At 39.9% G+C, this 21,583-nt stretch overlaps 2 protein-coding genes across 8 annotated transcripts in view; one reads left to right on the top strand and one right to left on the bottom strand.

Annotated features, from left to right (window-relative positions):
- GREB1L (GREB1 like retinoic acid receptor coactivator) overlaps positions 1 to 2,460 on the bottom strand; it is a 273,839-nt gene extending 271,379 nt beyond the window's left edge. For all 7 annotated transcript variants that reach the window (XM_084964308.1, XM_084964309.1, XM_084964312.1 and 4 more), the window contains exon 1: positions 2,430 to 2,460. The gene's annotated coding sequence lies outside the window, so the exon portion shown is untranslated. The remainder of the gene's footprint in view (positions 1 to 2,429) is intronic.
- The window catches only part of LOC102157456 (uncharacterized), a 64,431-nt gene continuing 44,596 nt past the window's right edge, over positions 1,749 to 21,583 (top strand). The window contains exons 1-4 of the mRNA XM_084965711.1: positions 1,749 to 1,864; positions 1,930 to 2,153; positions 2,189 to 2,910; positions 3,861 to 3,940. Coding sequence (XP_084821837.1) covers positions 1,749 to 1,864; positions 1,930 to 2,153; positions 2,189 to 2,910; positions 3,861 to 3,940 — 1,142 coding nt within the window. The remainder of the gene's footprint in view (positions 1,865 to 1,929; positions 2,154 to 2,188; positions 2,911 to 3,860; positions 3,941 to 21,583) is intronic.

Here is a 21,583-nt window from a genome sequence, read left to right as displayed (position 1 = left end):
TCACTCTCCTTAGCCATAGAAGGTGATGCACAGAGGCCCAATGAACACAGGGTTTGGCCTCTATCAGTAACATAAACAGACATTTTGTGGGAAAGTAAAGTAGCTGTTCTCCAATGATATCAATCTCATAGAACAGGAATGTTGTTTAAACACCTCTAACTTCTTTATGAATCTAACATTTAGGAATTTTTCTTTTGTCACTCCACTGTCTAATAGCCACATATCCAACTGGCTTATCCTCCGCCATTCTTGGGACGCATACAGAACCACCATTTTACCAAAAAATCATAGAATTTTGGAGTTAGAAGGATGCTCAGAAGCCACATGGTTCAATTTCTTTATTTAACTTGGGAGGAAACAAAAGCATATCTTAAAAAGTTACTTCCTTAGCTAGTTTATGGCAAATCTAAGCCTGGAACTAAGATGTGACAAATGTGTTAAACTTGGCCTTCATATTTCTCCCATACCATTGAAAATTTTAAATTATTTCTTGTCAATGGGAGTATTTGTATGTCATTGCAATGTCTTAAGATATGCATTGCACAGGACAGAATAAACTATATTTTCACTCTCTACTTCAGAAAGAGTTCCAAAATGGAGGAAAAATCCAACAAGGGTCATAAAAACCAAGTGTAAAGGAACTGGTGATAGAAGGAGGTGGAGATAACACTTTAATAGTTCTGCTTTCCACCGAATACTTTGTTCTAAGATTTTTAGCGCTTTAACTGATAAGTGCCTTGGACCAAATAAAAGGGTCTAATATCGTCATAAGTGGATATCAAATTAAGAGCCATCACCACTAACACACAGTTCAGTTTTACACATTCAGTTCCTTTCAGCCACTATTTCCACAGTGTAATTCCATTCTAATGGAAGGCTTTATGGAAGGATATACAATTGAGAAGAGTGGTTGCCTCTGGGGAAGAGGTTAGGGCATCGGCAGTCTGGGGTCGGAAATAGAGGGCTTTTCACTGCTGTTTGACATTTTTACCCCATGAGTATAATTTTCCAACATTCGTTCATTAAAAATTTCCCTTTAAACACATGCCTACATGCACGTAGTTCAATTACTATTTTCGATAAAACAATTTAATTTGTTTTGTCCATGAAATGTTTTCAGTGTTGCAATTTGTAAAACTACATAGAAATATTCCGGGGGGAAAAAAAAAAAACCAAAACAGTCACAAAACTCAAAGAGAATTTCAGGCTTTAAAGTTTTTTGTTTTTGTTTTTGTTTTAATGAATAGAGGAAAGAGGTTTCTAAGGGGGCATTTAATTAAAAAACCTTTTGTGGACAAGCTCTTGCCCATATTTAAATGGCTATATTTTAAAATGAGATTGAAGTGGGATCTCCCACCTCAAGGGCGAGGTCGAGGCGGAACTCTAAAGGGGTAAAAAGCAGAAATGAAAATTTGGTTTCTATCTTCTCAACCGGGGCAGATGGCCGGGGTGGGATGATAAGGACCTTGTAACAGTCACGGTCCCAGAGGGAAGGAGCCGATCGCGGAGTTGCTCCGCGATCCGTTGCCTCCGCGAGAGGCAGCAACCGTCCCTGCGCAAAGGAGTCGGTTTCTGGACCTGACGTGGGCTCAATTTAACTGAGAAACGCCAGGAACTGCAACTGCACGGATCGCTTCTCTTCATGGAGCTCGGACGGCAGAGTGACTGAGGCAACTGATTAACTTGAACAAACCGACTCCTCATCCCCCTCCCCGGCCAGGGCACACACCGGACCTCGCTGTCCACTTATGTCAGGGTCAGCTGTCAACACGGCCCTTTGTGTCTCCTTCAGCGCAAGAGTGGTGCTTAGCCACTCGCAGAAAAATGGAAATGATGGAGGACACACGCGCGCGCTCGTGACCAAGTGACATTTGGTGTGGAGAGAAAGAGCCCAGGGACACTGAGCAAACGCCCAGCCACGGCTGGAAGCTCTCAACTTCCTCCAGCTGAGCTCTCTCCATCCCCTCCCGTCACCTCCACCCCTCTCGACCTGGCGGCCCCCCGCTCGGGCGACCCCCTTGGCGGCCCTCGGGCCCGGGGGACCGGTCCCGGGCTCTCCCCGCCGCGCCGCAGCCTCGCTCGGTCCCTCGCTCCCGCCACAAAGGCGGCGCCGAGAGCTGGGGTGACAGGCCTTTGGCCTCCGGGCGCGGACCGCACCGGCTGGGTCTCCTCAGGCGGCTGACGTGAGGTGTCCGCTCCCCGGCTGGCACCAGCGCCCGCCCTCGCCTCACAGACGCACCGGCGCTCACACCCCCGCTCCGCCTTCCGAGCCCGTCAGAAAAAGTCAGCCGCTGCGTTTCCCCGCGCAGGCAGGGTGTCCACAGCCCGCCAAAGGGCAGCTCCTGCCGGACAGAGGCGGGCGCTCGCGCCCGGCTGGCGACCTCTCACCTCCCCGCCTCCACGCGCCCCGAATCCCCACAGCCGCTCACCTGGCCCTGGCAGCGCGCGAGGGCAGAGGACCGGGGGTGGCCCGCGCCTCGGCCGGGGCTCGTCTCCCCACCCCCAGTCGGGTCGCAGCGCCGCGCTCAGCTCGCTCGGCCGCCCTCCTCCGAGGTGCTAGCGCCGCCGGTGGCTGGCGTCTCTCTGGCAGGCTCGCTTGCCGCGCGCTCAGTTCCCCGGGGCGGAGCGAGGCGGCCGCCGCCGCGGCCGGAGGCGGATTCCTCAGGTGCTGCCCCTCCCGCTTCCCCAGAACCTCCGCGGCGGGGACCCCCGCGCCCCCTCCCTCCGCCCCGCCTCTCGGCCTCCCGCCGCCTAGGCGCCCGCGAGGGCCCTTCAGGGCTCCCGGCCCTCCTGGAGTGGAGTGAGCGGACGGTTCCCTACCCACCCTCCGAGGACGCCCCCAACCCAGGTTGCAGCCCTCAGCACAGTGTGCCGCGCCTCCATTTCCAAATCCGCAGCCTCCGTGACGTGGTGTGTGGCCGCTGCGGGGTGTGGAGGGCGGGGTGTGGACGGGGGCTCTTCTGGGAAGGAGCATTGCCCCCCGGGCGGCTGACGCGCGCCGCCAAGAAGAAAAATGATTTTCTCGCCGATTCCGCCTTCGTTCACAGAGTGCTCTCGCCTCGTTGCGCGATTGCTTTCTCTGTCCGCTGGCTGGCGGCGAGAGGGCCCTAAGCGCGAACTCGGTCTGGGCGGCGGTGGGTCAAAAAGCCTTGGCCTTTTGCTTTACGGGGGATAGGGTGGGTAGGCGGGGGCAGGACGGGGACAAAACCAAACCGACCCAGGAGCTTGGGCCAGAGCAGTCCTGGGCACCTCCTGGACGAACACGTCCCCCCGACCCCCAGTCCCCAGTGCTCGCGGCGCTAGTTCCGAGCCTCCTAGACTGAGAGGGCCACGCCCCCCATCCCGCCGGGGGGCAGCCGCTAACCGCGGGCCCAGCGCCTTGACGGGCGCGGCGGGGGCAAACGTCCCTGAGAGATGCTGACTCCCGATAGGGACAGATGTAGCTCCACTTTTCACAGCTGGTGGGCGTTGTGATTAGAGCTGGCGCTCCATTTTTTAAAACTGTCGTTGTTGCCAGAGACAGGCGACTAGACTCCCTTAGTGAGTCTCCCACACTGCAAGAAGCAGCTCCATGCTGGACTTGGCGGAAGTCTAGGTAGAGAAAGGCTGATCTAGCTGTAGTGCCTTTGGGGCCAGTATAGCCTCGGGTAGGTCAGCAGGTTCGTGGGAGTGGGGAAGCGGTGCCCAGCCTCGGGCGGGTTATCAGTCTGTAGTTACGGTATCGCTGTCAATTATAGTTTAGAGACAGCATTAATTAAAGTAGATCTCACATGATCTCTAAGTCAGTTCATTTTGTCTGCTCATCTTGGCCTTTTTTTCTTTTCTAAGAACAGAAATGCATTTTTTGTTTTCTCTTTCAGTCCATACAGAAAGAATTGACTGGAAGTCTGGAACTGTCAGAAAATAACTCAAGGCATAGTTCAGTTGTGAGTTGCAAAAAGTAAGCCATTTGTTTGTGATTTGGATTGTCTTCTCTCTCTCCTCCACTGAGAACACATGCCCAACTGCCATTAAGTATATATATATATACATATATATATATATAGTTCATTGTGGGCATAAGGAATTTTACAATTAAATCCCTATTGTCCAGTCTTTTAAAACTCATAGGAACACTTTTGTGTGCCATGAGGGCAGGAACTATGGCTTTCTCAATCACTGCTGTATTGCCACAGTTCTGGATCTTGCACACAATACCGGCTTAGTGAATGAGATTAATGTGGTTTTTAAATGACTACAACACAGAAAGGTGTAGCTGATTAGCATGTGGAAAAGAAAGTAGAAACCTGAGATTTCTTTTTTTTTTTTTTTGTCTTTTCTAGGGCCACACCCTTGACCTATGGAGGTTCCCAGGCTAGGGGTCTAATTGGAGCTGTAGCTGATGACCTGTAGCCACCCACCTACGCCAGAGCCACAGCAACACTGGATCCAGGCGGCATCTGTGACCTACACTACAACTCATGGCAACTCTGGATCCTTAACCCACTGAGTGAGGCCAGGGATCAAACCCAAAACCTCATGGTTCCTAGTCGATTCATTAATCACTGAGCCACAACCAGGAACTCCAGAAACCTGTGATTTCAAGTTCACCTCTGTGAACATGAACTAAGAACTAAGCTCACAAGAGGTTAAAGAATCTTTTGAAAACCCATTGCTTCACTCAGCCTGTAGAGTTGGGGAGGGGAAGACTTTCTATTTTAAAGATAAGGAAATTGGGAACAATGAGCAGCCTTTACGTAAAACCACAGTGCAGTTTTCTTTCAGTTTAGTTCAAGGACCATTTGTTGAGCACCAAACACACTAGACTAGAGATGTAAAGGTAAATTTGGCACAGTTGCTCAAGGACTTTAATATTACAGAACTCTGGTCTTCATTCTTCACTCATTCAACAAATATTTATTGAGCACCTACTGTGAGCCAGATGGTGAAGTGGGAACTGGTGATTCATCAGTAAACAAAACAAGTCCCTAAGAAGGTTAAAAGTTAGTGGTGGTGGGGGGAAAAAAAAAAAAAACAGTGATGGCGATCTGTCTATATTCTGGTAGTTTGAAAAATTTCAGTATCTTCTTTATTAGATAATACACTCCCTTGCCTTGAATTTGTTTGTGTATGTGTCTTGTCTGCTTTTTGAGGTTTATCTATCCCTCATCATGCCCAGTAGACTTATGTGATTATAAAATATCCCAGAGTTAAGAGTGAACACTTTGGAGATAGGCCTCATAGTCTTGGATCCTGGCTCCAAGATTACCTGTTAGGTACTGTTGACAAAGTTACTTGACTCCATTTTAGTGTCCCCATTTATAGAATAGCATCATGATAGTATATACCTCAGGGAGTAGCTGTGCACATTGAGACAATGCATAGTGCCTAGCACCCTGTAAAATGTTAACTGCTGTCATCTATGAATCCTTCCTCTCTTCTCCACAACAGTGATTCTCAAATGCATCTCCATAAATACACTGTGTTAGAACCAAGTTCAGTGAAAAGTGTGAGACTCATAGCAGTCAGGGTTCATTTAAATGATGGAATCCTTCAGAGTAATTATTGGGGAGATCTTCTGTCTGCAGGATGGGAGAAGTTCTGTGATTACATCCTGGTTCTGCTCTCAAGAATGAATACCCTTTTGCAGTAAGTTCTGTTGCCCTTGGCATCACACTCCGGAATGCCTTTCCTTGTTCACTATCCTCCATGGTCATATCTCTATGGTCATTGGGAACTAAGTAAGCCCTCCTTGGAGACATCACAGTTTTCACAGTCCATTTCCTGCTGCTATAAGTTATGAGTCTTGCAACTTCTTTTACAGTTAAAGATTATTTAAGGATTAGGTTCGTGGCTGATTTGGCTGTATAATTCCCTCGAACACTTATTAGACTTCATTTTTATTTGCTTCCATTGAGTTCTATGTGCCAATAGTCATACGTAAAGTTCTTTCCTGGACAGAGTTTCAAATACTTGATTTCTTTGCTTCCTCACTCTGTTCCTTTCTCTCTCAACTTAAGGTTTGAGACTTGGTAGCTCAGCAGCCTGTGCACCATAACCAAGATATTGCTTTCATTCTCAAAGCCAATTCACTGGTTTCTCTACTGAAAACCAACCTACAGCCTACCACTATCATCCACAGAGGGTAAGACCCACCATGGGGAATTGAACAGTGGTCTTTCTAATTCCAGATGGGATTTCAGTTACTGATGATAAATGATCTAGATCTCCACTTATCAATATGAGCATATAAAAAAAATCACTAACCATAAAGAGAGGATCCACAATTTGGAGGAAGAGGAACAAATTAGAGCAGCTATCACTGAACTAAAATGGAATTAATGCAGGAGACAGGAGAAAACTTTTTTAAAAATCTTGTTTGGGGAGTTCCTGTTGTGGCTCAGCAGTAACGAACCCAACTATTAACCATAAACATGTAGGTTCTATCCCTGGCCTTGGTCAGTAGATTTAGGATACAGCATCACCTTGAGCTGCAATGTAGTTTCCATATGTGGCTTGATTTGGTGTCGATGTGGCTGTGGTGTGGGCCAGCACCTACAGCTCTGATTTGACCCCTAACCTGGGAACTTCCATATGCCATAGGGATGGCCCTAAATAAATAAATAAAAAGGAAGAACATTCTGACACATGCAACAGTGTGGATGAACCTTGGTGATATTGTACTAATTGTAATAAACCAATCACGAGAAGACAAATACTGTTTGATTCCACTTAGAATAGTTAAAATCCTAGAGATATAAAGTAGAATGATTGGTGGTTAGGTTGGGGATGAGGAGTCTGGAGAGGGCAGGAGATGATGGGGAGCTATTGTTTAATGGATACAGTTAAGGTTAGGGTTAAGGTTAAGTTTCAGTTTGGGAAGATGAAAAAAGTTCAGGTAATGGCTGAAGATGAATACACGAAAATGTGAAAATACTTAATGCCACTAAACTGTATCCTTAAAAATGGCTGGAATGGTAAATATCATGTGATGCGTAGTTTTCCATAATAATAAAAAAGAGACTCAAAATTTTTGTAAAGCTGTAATAACAAATGTTAACAAAGATGTGGAGAAACTGGAACCCTTATACTTTGCTGGTAGGAATGTAAAATGGTATTGCCATTTTACATGGAAAACAGTGTGGCAGTTCCTCAAAAAATTAGAGTTATAATATGATCCAACAATTCCACTCCTAGATATATACCCCAGAGAATTTAAAACATATAGTCACACAAAAACTTGTACATGAATGTTCACAGAAACATTATCCATAGCAGCCAAAAAGTGGACACAGTGTAAATGCCCATTAGCCAATGAATGGATAACCAAAATGTGGTTTATCCATAAAATGGAATATGATTCAGTAATTTTTTGGGCCACACCCATGGCATGTGGAAGTTCCTGGGCCAGGGGTCAAACCTGTGCCACAGCAATGACCTGAGCCTTAGCAGTGACAATGCCAGATCCTTAACTCACTAGGCCACCAGGGAACTCCCAGTAATTTTTAAGAAATGAAGTACTGATACATGCTCCAAAATGGATGAACCTTGAAAACACTGTAAGGAAAATAAGCCAGACATTAAAGGTCATATATCGTATGATTATATTTATGTGAAATATCTAGAATAGGCAAATTCATAAAGATAGGTAGTTGCCTAGGCTAAGAAGTTTGGAGAAAAATAGAGAGTAACTGCTAGCAGATACAGGTTTCTTTTTGGGGGGATGATGAAAATGCTCTAAGACTGATTGCGGTAATGGTTGCACAGCTCTGTAAATACATAAAAACCACTGGATAGTACACTTTGAAAGGGTGAATTTTACTCTATGTAAATTATATCTCAATTTAAAAACGAATGCACCCTGGAGAAACAGTATTAATACAGAGAGCAGAAGAAAAATTTCCTGAAATGTAAATGTGTGTATTCAGTTTGAAAGGACAACATTAGTTCAAAAAGAACTGCATTTATACATCTAAATTTTCTTCTACTATCTGTATTAATACTGTTTCTCCTGTGTGCATTCCATTTTTAAGTTGACATCTTTGATGTTGCTTGCAATTAAATAAAAACTCAGTAAAAAGGAAAATAGGGTATACAAAACATACTGGAGAGTAAAAACCCAGTGAAATATAATTATTGATAATGGTTTTATAAAATCTAAGGTACATGTTAAAACAGGATTATTACATAGGAAAGCAAAAATTAAAATATAAAAAATAATGTAGTATTTAAATTCCAGTTTATTTCAACAAAGGTAGGCGGTATGGGTTCCTGGAGAGAGGATTATAACTGTTAAAATTTCATTAGGGGTTCCCTTATGGTACAGGGGGTTAAGATTCTGGCGTTGTCACTGCTGTGGCTTGACTTCCACAAGCCATGTGCATAGCCAAAAAGAAACAAACAAATGAGACTTAGACTTCCCTTGTGGCACAGCAGGTTAGAGATCCAGCACCATCACTGCAGCAGCTCAGGTCGCTGCTGTGGTGCAGGGAAAAAAGAAAAGAAAAAGAAAAGTCTCATCACTTTGGGGAAGAAAACAGGGCATAAAGAATGATCACTTTTTTCCCTTGATATTTATAAGCATATATTGGTTTGATTTTCTTTAATTTAAAAATAATGACCACAATGGGTTGTAGAACTTTCAAACAGTGAAGGAAATAAACATGCAAAGAAAATATCGCTAAAACTACAACAGTCAAGAAAAGAGGAAAAGCAATAAAGAATAATAAAATAAAATGTATGAATATATTCTTAATGTTAATAAATTGAGCTAAATTTCTCTATTGAAAGACAAAAACCTCTGAGTAAAAAAACAAAAGAAAATTTAACTAAATTCTCCTTATAAATTATACCTATAATAAAATGACACAGAAAGGTTGAAAATAAATGAAGTCAATAAAGTTATAAACAAATGCAGACAAAAAAAGAAGCAATATAAAATCAAAGTGAAAGTCGTGATTAAAAAGTAAATATCAAGTAGGACAATAAAACCAATTTACATTGAAGAACAGTGAACATTTACTGTGCACTCACTACATGCCAAGTACTCAACTGAAGATTTTCTCAAGTAATCCTTACAACATTATGGAGTGACTGTGGCTAACACTTCCATTTTGCAGATGAGGAACTAGGCTTTAGAGAGATTAAGTGTTCTCAGTGTCTGTTACACAGTGGTAGATAGACATGAACCTCAAACCCTAATCAGCTAATTCTAAAGTGTAAACTTACAGCACCAAAATATTTAAATAACTAATGAATGGGAATAAAAGAAGAATTTATTTAAAATTTTTAACACATTTCTCTAAGAACTGGACAGATCATAAAGACCAAAAATAAATAGAAAAGAGAGGATTTTGATAAAGCAAGAAAACATATATATAGTACATAGAGATAAAACCATAGCACCTGCATTCTTTTCTAAAGTCTAAGAATATATACAAATGCTAAAATATTCTAAGCCACAAAGAAAATCTTATCAAATTTTAAAGAATGGAAATCTGGGGTATGGGCCATAGCTTTTTACCCTAAAATTGGAAAGCTGTAAATAAATTATAAAGAGAAAACTAAGATAAACCTACTTGATGATTAAGAAATCTTTCTAAACAAAAATAAATCTAAGTTGAAATTTCAGATTAGTTTAAAATTATGAATAGTGAGAACACAAATTAAAAACCTGGGGAGATTAACATTCAGAAATTAGTTGCATTTCTATATACTAACAATGAAATATTAGAAAAGAAATACAAAAATACAATACCTTTTAAAATTGCACCCAAAAAGATCAAATACCTGGGAATAAACCTGACCAAGGAGGTGAAAGACTTATATGCTGAAACATATAAAACATTAATCAAGGAAATTAAAGAGAATTCAAAGAAATGGAAAGATATTCCATGCTCCTGGGTTAGAAAAATTAATATTGTAAAAATGGCCATACTACCCAAAGTAATCTACAGATTCAACCCAATCCCTATCAAATTACCCATGACATTTTTCACAGAACTAGAACAAACAATCCAAACATTTATATGGAACCAGAGAAGACCCAAAATTGCCAAAGCAATCCTGAGAAACAAAAACCAAGGAGGAGGCATAACTTTCCCAGACTTCAAGCAGTATTACAAACCACAGTCATCAAAACAGTGTGGTACTGGTACCAAAACAGACATATAGACCAATGCAACAGAATAGAGACCCCAGAAATAAACCAAGACACCTTGGTCAATTAATTTTTGACAAAGGAGGCAAGAATATACAATGGGAAAAAGACAGTCTTTACAGCAAGTATTGCTGGGAAAATTGGACAGCTGCATGTAAATCAAAAAAACTGGAATATATCCTCACACCATGCACAAAAATAAACTCAAAATGGCTTAAAGACTTAAAACATAAGACACCATCAAACTCCTAGAAGCGAACATAGGCAAAACATTTCTGACATCAACTTACAAATGTTTTCTTAGGTCAATCTCCCAAGGCAACAGAAATAAAAGCAAAAATAAACCAATGGGACCTAATCAAGCTGACAAGCTTTTGCACAGCAAAGAAAACCATAGAAAACCAAAAAGACAACTTACAGAATGGGAGAAGATAGTTTCAAATGATGCAACTGACAAGGGCTCAATCTCTAAAATATACAAAGAACTTATACAACTCAACAGCAAAAAAGCCAACAACCCAATAGAAAAATGGGCAAAAGACCTGAATAAACATTTCTCCAAAGAAGATACACAGATGGCCAACAAGCACATGGAAAAAATGTGTAAAATCAGTGATTATTAGAGAAATGCAAAACAAAACTACCATGAGATACCACCTCACACCAGTCAGAATGAGTCCACAAGTAACAAATGCTGGAGGGGGTGTGGAGAAAAGGGATCCCTCCTGCACTGTTGATGGGAATGTAAGCTGGTACAACCACTATGGAGAACAGTATAGAGATACCTTAGAAAACTATACATGGAACTACCATATGACTCAGCGATTCCACTCTTGAGTATCTATCCAGACAAAACTTGCCTTGAAAAAGATACATGCACCCTTATGTTCATTGCACCTCTATTCACAATAGCCAAGACATGGAAACAACCCAAAATGTCCATCGGACAGATGATTGGATTAGGAAGATTTGGTATATATACACAATGGAATACCACTCAGCCATAAAAAAGGACAAAATAATGCCATTTGCAGCAACATGGATGGAACTAGAGACTCTCATACTGAGTGAAGTAAGTCAGAAAGAGAAAGACAGATACCATATGAAATCACTTATATCTGGAATCTAATATCCGGCACAAATGAACCTTTCCATAGAAAAGAAACTCATGGGCATGGAGAACAGATTTGTGGTTGCCAAGGGGGAGGGGAAGGGTGTGGGATGGATTGGGAATTTGGGGATAATAGATGCAAACTAATTGCCTTTGGAATGGATAAGCAATGAGATCCTGCTGTATAGCACTGGGAACTATCTAGTCACTTATGATGGCACATGATAATGTGAGAAAAAGAAATGTGTATGTGTATTTGTGACTGGGACACCTTACTGTACAGTAGAAAATAGACAGAACACTGTAAACCAGGTATAATGGAAAAAAAATCATTAAAAATAAATAAATAAATAAATAAAAACCTAGGGGTTCATAACATTAGATTTGTCAGTAATTTCTTGGATATGGCACCAAAGACATAGGTAACAAAAATAAAAATAGGAAAAAATGGACTACATTAAAATTTAAAACTTCTGTTTATCAAAGACAAAATCAACAGTGAAAAAGCAACCTATGGAAAATATCTGAGGGAAGATATTTTCAAATCCTATATCTGATAAGGGGTTAAAATAGAGAATATATAAAGAATTACTACAACTCAACAACAACAAACTTAATCAAAAAATGGGTAAAGGACTTAATAGGCATTTCTTCAAAGACATACAAATGTCCAACAAGCATATGGAAAGATGATCAACACCAAGCAATTATCAGAGAAATGCAAATCAAAACCACAAAGCGTTTTCACACCAATTTAGGATGGATGCTAACAACAACAATGACAACAACAATAACAAAACAGAAAATAACAATTGTTGACAAGGATGTGGAGAAATTAGAAACCGCTATTGTACTCACTGTTGGTGGGAATATGAAATTGTGAAGCCACTATGGACAACAGTATAGCAGTTCTCAAAAAGTTAAAAATAGAATTAGTTATGGGATCCAACAATTCTACTTCTGAATATATACACAAAAAAATTGAAAGCAGATTTTCAAAGATATTTGTACACCCATTATTCATAGCAGCATTATTCACAGTAGTCAAAAGTTGGAAGTAACTTGAGTGTCCGAGAAATGAACGGATAAATAAAATGTGGTATATAAATAAAATAAACTTTTTTTTTTTTTGTCTTTTTAGGGCTGCACTTGCAGCATATGGAGGTTCCTAGGCTAGAGGTCTAATAGGAGCTACAGTTGCTGGCCTACACCACAGCCACAGCAACGCAGGATCCTAGCCATGTCTGCAACCTACACCACAGCTCATGGCAACGCTGGATCCTTAACCCACTGAGCAAGGCCAGAGATTGAACCCGCAACCTCATGGTTCCTAGTCGGGTTCGTTAACCACTGAGCCATGACAGGAAGTCCAATACAATAAACTATTGTTCAGCTTTAAAAAGGAAGGAAATTCTGACAATTTGTGAACCTTGGGAGCATTATACTAAGTGGCTTTTAAACTCTTTAGTTTATATCATCCTCCTTACATGCTTGCATCTCTTTTTAAATACTTTGTATAAAAAGATCATGATATCTATAATTTCTTTTTGACCATACAAAACTAGTTGTTGGGATTTTTTAATATGTTTCTTTCAATAGATTTTCTGAGAAGCCGAGTTTTTCTTTGCTCCTTTTCATGTATTTATAACTTTCCAGTTTTTTTATACACACATGTTCCATGCTGATATTTCCTTGTTATCATTACTTGTCTTTGTTTGAAGTTACTTTTGTTTGCTGAAGAATAGTATGGGATAGAAGAATTAGGGAACGTAAAAAGAAAAAATAATTATCAATTTTTTAAAAGATAAAATGAATTTTAGCAGTCTCAGCTGTGTGTGGAATTTTTTTTGTCATTAATGCACTCTTACCAAGTTTGATATGTCATTTCCCCATAAGCATGTCTTCTTTTAGCTTTTGACATTCAAGAAGATTGTGTTATGCACAGTGAAGCTTCTATGTCACAGACTCTTTTCATGTGATGTAGCAATCAGTTCCTCTTCTCCTTCCATCTTACCTCTGATAGTCTCCCTTGGCCTACAGGCTAGGTTGTTAGTGATAAAAATGATATGCTTATGGAATATTAGTCATAAAAACAATGAAATAACACCATTTGCAGCAACGTGGATGGACCTAGAGATTACCATACTAATATAGCCACATTACTTACTTTATAACTGGAAGTTTATATATTTTGACTCCTACCCATTTCACCTACTCCCTAAGCCCTTCCTACAGCAAACACGAATCTGTTCTCTGAATCCTTGAGCTTGTTCTTTTGCGTCTGGGGTGGTTTGGGGATTTTTTGTGTGTGTTTCTGTTTTTGTTTTTAAAGTTCACATATAAGTGAGATCATATAGTATCTGTCTTTCTGTCTAACTTAACTCCACTTAGCATAATGCCCTTGAGATCCATCCTTGTTGCAAATAGCAAGATTTCCTTCTTTTGGCTGAATAATATTCCATTTTCTATAAATATAGACCACATTTTCTTTATACATTCATATATCAATGGGCATTTATATTGTTTCCATATCTTGCCTGTTTTAAATAATGCTGCAGTGAATGTGAAAGTGTATATATTTTTTGAAGTTAGTATTTTCATCTTGTTCAGGTAACTGCCCAGAAGTAGAACTGATGGATGGTGAGGTAGTCCTATTTTGAGTTTTTTGAGGAAACTCCATAATGTTTTTCACAAAGATTTTACCAATTTACATCCCCATCGTGAGGGCATAAGGGTTCCCTTTTCTCCACATCCATGTCAGCATCTCTTGTCTTTTTGATAACAGCCATTTGAACAAGTGTGAGGTAGTACCTCATTGTGGGTTTGATTTTCATTCCCCTAATTAGTGATATTGAACATCTTTTCTCATACCTATTGGTGATTTGTATGTCTTCTTTGGAAAAAATGTTTATTCAGAACCTCTGTCCAATTCTAAACAAGATTGTTTGGTTTTTTGACATTAAGTTGTATGAGCTTTTTTCATAATCTGGATATGAGGACTTTCTCAACTTTCTACTATCTCTATGTTTATTAGATTCTTTAGTGATTAAAGGTAAATTCCATAAAACCTAAGGACCAGGTTGTTTGCCCTTGGGCATTTGAGGAAGAAGGAATTTATGGAAATTCCAAGACTCTACAGTCAGTCTTGTTATAAAGAAAATGACAAAAGGATTAGAGACAATAACAACATAAAAAAGGAAAGACAAGAAGTCTGCCCTGGGGCTCCTCCCCTCCCCCCCACACACAAAAGGAGAAGATAGGGAGCTGCCTGGGCCTTATAGCCTAGAAGCTTCTTCTCTGGTTTCCCAAAACCTTTAATTCCTCTTGTCCAAAGAATTGCAGCCATCTTAGTGGACTTCTTATAGCGCCTGTCTTTGCACCTGCCTTTTCTTCAGCCCAGGTTACTCTTCTTTGAGCACCAGAGCAGGGACTAAGTGCAAACAAGTCTCCTCTGGTGCAAAGTGTAACAAGACACCACTTTCTGGTGCTAGCCCTACATTTCCACCACCATGGGAGTGAGAGCTCCCCTCAATTTTGCACCCTAGTTGCCTGTTGGGTAAAGCAAGGCTATTTACCCTTCAGTGCTCATCTACTCTGTCTCCATAACCCCAGTCAAAAGTAACTGCTTGTCCTTATGTGCTGCCACAACTCTTTGCTAATTTTTCTATTTATATTTTTCTATTTCTATTATTTTTTTATGAACCAACATTTTTCTATTAGTTAATACTCCTATCATTCTATGTCGATATCTGGAGTCATCCTTGACTTTTCTCATTCTTTCCCAACCACATTCAATACATAGAGAAATCATCTTGACTCTGCCTTGATAATATGCACCTGTCTGACCAGTTCTCACTCCCTACACTGTTACCACCTTCTTCTGAGACCCCTGAACAGTCACAGCAGCCTCCCAGTTTTCACTCATTTGTCCTCCCCCCATCCCCACCCCCAACTCCCATCTCTCTCTAGTCTGTACTACACAAAGGAGTCAAGGGGATCACCTTTAAAATTTGAGACAAGAGTTCCCGCTGTAGCTCAGCAGTAATGAATCCGACTAGTATCCATGAAGATGTGGGTTCAGTCCCTGGCCCTGCTTAGTGGGTTAAGGATCCAGTGTTGCCATGAGCCATGCTTGGATCTGGCATTGCTGTGGCTGTGGTGTAGCCTGGCAGCTGTAGCTCCAATTAGATCCCTAGTCTGGGAGCTTCCGTATGTCTCAGGTGGGGCCCTAAAAATTTTTTTTTAATAAAGTATTAAATAAATAAATGAAAAGTTTGAGACAGATCACATCACTCCCCTATCAAAACTCCCAAGTGACTCCCCATTGACTCAGAACAAGAGCCAATCCCTTACCAAGGCCTAAATGCCCCATCTGGTTCCCTACCACATTCCCTGTCTCTCTCCATTCCAGTCACATTTATTCTCCTCCCTAGTGATCCTCCAAGCCCACTTCTCAGGTATTTGCCATTCAGTTGGTGCTACCTAGAAATCTGTTCACTCAACAAGTAGCACATTTTCTGCCTAGTATTTTTTGGTTCTCTACTTAGCATATTCTCAAAGGCTATCTGAACTAGTACCCTCATCACTGCTTTACACTGCTTTATCCCTTCACGTGGCTTTATTTTTCTTCAAGGTATTTATTACTCTCTATATTTTAGTATTTATTTGTACATTATCTGTCTTTTCCACTAGAATGTGGACTAATAAGGGCAAGGATTGTTGTCTGTTTTTTCCATGATTTATCTTCGGTATCTAGAACCATGAGTAGTATAGGGAAGGAGATGAATAGATCAGATAGACCATGGATGGATAGACAGATTGATGGATGAATTCTGCTCAGCTGTATAGCACATTCACATCATTGTTTTACCCATTAAAACCTTTGTGGTAACTGTCAAAATCTCACTCCGATCTATTTCCAAGGCATCTAGCATAGTGCTGTGTCTCATGCATACTCAGTAAATCTCTGTTAAACTGAATCAAACCTACCTCTCTATAACATTTTTTCCATTACTTTTATCCATCACACATAATTCTACAAGATTAAGCCACCTAAAATCCAAGTCTGATCATTTTTTTTTGTCCTACTACTGTAAATCCTTCAAGGAATTTTTCCTAAATTTTTCATGAAATTATTGTTTTGAGAAATCTTCTATTTATGAAATACAGATAGTGTGCTTACATGTTACTTAATCTTCACAATTACCTACTAGACAAGTAATACTCTCATCACTTGACAGACAAGGAAATAGAGCCTCAGAAAAGTTTAATGCTTTTTCCAGGGTCAGTTACCTAATAATTGTCTGATCTACCTTATTCCAAGAATGCAGCTGTTACAATACATTTTGGTGTAATTTCCTTGGTATTCAAAGCCTTCCACAATATGGTCCCTATCTATCTTTTCAGTCTTACTCCTCTACTCTAGTACTCTAGCCAAAAACTATGATTAAACTATAGAAGTTCATGCTTCCTAGGAAAGCTTGTGTAAAACAGGAAAAATGGGAAGTTAGCAATTAGTAAAAAATAGGGAAATAATTTTATTTCTATTTTTTTACTTATTTATTTATTTATTTTTAGGGCCACACCTGTGGCATATAGAGGTTCCCAGGCTAGGGGTCTAATTGGAGCTGTAGCTGTCAGCCTACAGCACAGCCACAGAAACACCAGATCTGAGCCACATCTGCGACCTACACCACAGCTCACGTCAACACCAGATCCTTAACCCACTAAGCGAGGCCAGGGATCAAACCCCAGTCCTAGTCCAATTCGTTTCCGCTGCACCACAACTGGAACTCCCCAGGGAAATAATTTTAAAGACAATTATATTTCACTCCAAGGACTATCAATGAAATTAGTATCTATCAAAAATAACATGGATTGATGGGTGGATAGATAGAAATGCGACAAAGCGTCAATAGTAAAATGTTAACTATGTCTATGACTCTAAGTGATGAGAATACGTGTGTTCATAGTAAAATATTTTCTTCGACTCTTCTTATGCTTCAAAATTTTTGTAATAAAATCTTAGGAAAATGTATCAAATAATAGGGAAATTTCTTATAATAAAGTAGTATATTTTGAAAGCATAGGAAAATAGACTCTGCCCCCTCCCCAAAGAAAACAATTTACAAAATTATTAATAGTAGCTGTGTTTAGCTAGTACCATATGGGTAATTTTAATTTTTCCTTTTTGTATTTTTAGCATTTTACAAATGTTTAATGAGCATGTCATTCAGTTCAAATTTTAAGTGTTTTAAAAAGTAAAAATGCATAGTAAATTGCACTTTATAATCCTATAATAAAATTAGCAGGATTCATGAGAAAGAATAGGAATCAACAGATAGAGGCAGGCAGATCAAATGGAGAACTGGCCCTAAGACTGCCTCTATGCTTTGATAAATGTTACCTGAATTACTTATAGGATCACTCCCCACACCTTGTTTACCAAAAAGGTACCTGCTATTTAAATATGCCTTTTAAAATTATTTCCTTGATGATTAAAAAGGCCATTTCTAGTGGAACTCTTTCATATTCCTCTGGGTCCTATTGCCTAGAGCTGAACCAATATCCACGTAGCCCTTGATACTATTCACTCGTATTCACTTTATTTGTTAGCAGAGGCCTCCAATCATATGGAGCTGAAGATTTGGTAAATACATCTTGGAAGCTTTTTGTAAGAATATTCCTGGAATTCTGACTCCCCACTGCTAACATAAATAAATTCTCTATATCAGCATGCCAGAATGGAGTTGGGCTTTGGAGCTAAGGTCAAGGGTAGGGTCAATCAGCAGGGGTCTTAAAAAACTTCAGAGGCTATGACATCTCAGTGTAGAGTAAGTTTTTTCTAACGTAAAAGGGAATGTTTGCAGATTCTTGAAACAAACAAACAAATGTGACTTGGCTTTTTTTTTTGGTCTCTTAAAAAAGCCAACTCTTTAGCAGTTCTCAGATGGTAAACCCACAAATAAAGCTCTAGGCCGCATTTAGTTAAAAGATAACTCTTCTGAGTTTTAACCATTATTTTAATCAGGTAATTTTCTACCATATAGCAAGCAGAGCCCATTTAATGGACAAATTTTAAGCACAAAAAAGTCTCTAAGGCAGTATCTTTGGAGAAAACACTAGAGAATCAAGAGACTATAAAATTAATACCAAAAAAATTTATTGGGCTTCAATTAGATTCTTGGCACAGTTTCAGTATTCTAGTATCATACAGATTTACCCATAACTACAATTTGGTTTGGATTATCTGAGGAAGAAAATGAAGATGTTCTTTAAATTTACAATGTATAAATGTCATATGATTCTTATAATTCTAAGTGAAATTAGCCCTAGCAAAATAATTGTTTCATATAGATCTACAAATACACATTTAATGTAAAAATGAAGAATCATAGCATTTTTATTTATTTGAAATTATTCTTATTTCAAATTTAGTTTCCAGAACATAGACCTATGTGGCATTTCATGAAAAAAGTATTCAATAGTCAAATAAGTCTGGGAAATGGTATATGATCTACCCTTATCTTGAAAACTTATAATTCAAATAATCATATTAAAGACTTCAAGAAATTCTTTAAGAAGCCAGTACAACTTTGTTTAACCCAATGTTTCTGAAATTTCCATGATCATGGAGCCCTTTTATTGCCTAGCATTTATTAACATTTTGCAGAACCTCTTTGGGAAACAGTGCTCTAGACCTCATTATCCTCATTTTTATAGGAAGCGAGGGTTTGGAGATAAACTAGTTGGCTTAAAGAAACAGTTCTTTATTTACTTAGACTCATCGGAAGGTAAACTACACAGTATTTTGTTTTCTTTTTCAGGTACACCCAAGGCATATGGAAGTTCCCAGGCCAGGGATCAAATCCAGGCTGCAGCTGTGACCTTCCCCATGGCTGCAACAATGCTGTATCCTTAACCCACTGCACCACAGTGGGAACTCCACCATACAGTATTTTTATTTTAAAATCAATTGCAATTATTTCTTCCTATTGAAACTTTGTTTTGGGAGTTCCTGTTGTGACTTAGCAGGTTAAGGATGTGACGTTGTCACTATGAGGATGGAGGTTCAATTCCCGGCCTCACTCAGTGGGTTAAGGATCCAGTGTTGCTGCAAGCTGCCTCTTAGGCCTGCAGATGCAGCTCCCATTTGACCCCTAATCTGGGAACTTCCACATGCCTTAAAAAGTGTGGCCATAGAAAGGAAAAGAGAAAGGAAAGAAAGAAAGAAAGAAAGAAAGAAAGAAAGAAAGAAAGAAAGAAAGAAAGAAAGAAAGAAAGAAAGAAAGGAAGGAAGGAAGGAAGGAAGGAAGGAAGGAAGGAAGGAAAGGAAGGAAGGAAGGAAGGAAGGAAGGAAGGAAGGAAGGAAGGAAGGAAAGAAAGAAAGAAAGAAAGAAAAACTATCAGTGATCATAGATAAAAACAGTGTACACTTGCCTTGGTTTCTGCAGCTAGACCCTTGGTGAAAAATACTACATACTCCAGTCTTCTCTGATTCTTAAATCAGTTTGTGTATATTAAGTAACTAGGCATCTGAGGTACATTAAATTATTTGGGAGGGTAAATTACCTACCTGTTAATGTCCTAGCTATGAAAATATCACTGTAAATATCTCTTTCAAGGTTCAGTAGTGTTTCCAACCTTCCCACAAAGTCTTCCCTGACAACTCCCATTCACAGTGATTTTCCCTGTGATCAATAAGTAATCAAATTCTGTCATCTATTGTTACTTACCTGCCCCGTGTGTATATCTTATCACCCTAAAGAGATTGCAAGCTCCTAGAATGCTAGAATTAATTCTTACTTTCCTTTGAGTTACCTTAGACACATGATAGATTCTCAAGAAACAGTTTTAAATGACCAAATGACTAGTTGCATAGAGTAGGGAAAATTAGCCTGAAAGATTGGAAAAGGAATCCAGCATTTCACCTTGTTTCTACCTTCAGAACTCCCTCTTTCTCAGCCTATATGGCCAGCAATACCCTCTTGGCAGTCTTGTCTAGGGGCCCACAGTAAGCTAGGCTGCCTTGCTCACAGGATACTGCTTAAACCTGCCAACATTCCAGTGATTCAGGGAGAACTTCATCAAATCAGTAAGACAAGTACATGTCATCCCCCAAATCTATTTGGCAATCAAATGGGCCTTAATAATAAAATGGAAGCCTGGCTTTATTTCTGTTTATTTGGCTTCAGATTAAGTACATTCCCCAAAAGTACAAAGTAGTGCTTTTCTGACATTCAGTTAAATTGTCCTTCTCAAAAAGAAGCTGATACCAGAGTGTGGATAGTTCCAATTAGGTTTTAGCCTGTTTTCTGGCAATACTAGAAATGTTGAAAAGGAAACTCCCTATCCTTCTCTGTCACTGGTGATCCAGGCCAAATTTGGTTAGAGGACAAACTCTGTACTAAAAAGGTTTAAACAAACCAAGTAGCCGCAAAGTGGGATCCTCCACTATTCCCAGAAAATATACCTTTTGCTATAAACACATCTTTGATTGATATGGACCAATATTGTCAGATTGATTTATTGTTTTTGCCCACAAACAAGCCAATTTGTGTTGATTGTGTTTGCAGCACTGCTATCGACACTGTGGGGTTACAGAGGATGAATAAAGGTATGGTTCCTCCCTTCCAGGGATTTAAAATCTAAAAAAAGTGAGATCCTGCTGTATAGCACTGGGAACTATGTCTGGTCACTTGTTGTTTTTTTGTTTGTTTGTTTTTTGTTTGTTTTTTGTTTTTTGTCTTTTTGCCTTTTCTAGGGCCGCTCCTGCGGCATATGGAGATTCCCAGGCTAGGGGTCTAATCGGAGCTGTAGCCGCCCAGCCTACGCCAGAGCCACAGCAACGTAGGATCCGAGCCACATCTGCAACCTACACAACAGCTTACGGCAACGCCGGATCGTCGACCCATTGAGCGAGGTCAGGGATCGAATCCGCAACCTCATGGTTCCTAGTCAGATTCGCTAACCACTGCGCCACGACGGGAACTCCTGGTCACTTGTGATGGAGCATGACAATGTGAGAAAAAAGAATGTATACATGTATGTGTGACTGGGTCACCTCGCTGTACAGTAGAAAGTTGACAGAACACTGTAAATCAGCTATGATGGAAAAAATTAATATCATTATTTAAAAATTAATTAAAGTTTCCCAAAAAAGTGACATAAGACTAACATTGAAAACAGCTGTGAACAGTACAGGGTGTTCTATATGATCCAGTGCTGACTTGGAGGCCTTGAACTTTAAATGCAACAGAAATTCAGTGAAGGGGGAAAGTTACCAGGAGTTTCGATCATAAAAGAAGATTTTGTGAAGAAAATAGGATAGTAAG

The sequence above is a fragment of the Sus scrofa genome, chromosome 6, assembly GCF_054392235.1.
Source record: "Sus scrofa isolate SSC_HxYL_T2T_F1_AM1 chromosome 6, Sscrofa_HxYL_maternal_Yorkshire_Landrace_v2.0, whole genome shotgun sequence".
Lineage (NCBI taxonomy): Eukaryota > Metazoa > Chordata > Mammalia > Artiodactyla > Suidae > Sus > Sus scrofa.
The sequence above is the reverse complement of the archived record's forward strand: the minus strand, read 5'-3'. Positions and strand labels throughout refer to the sequence as shown.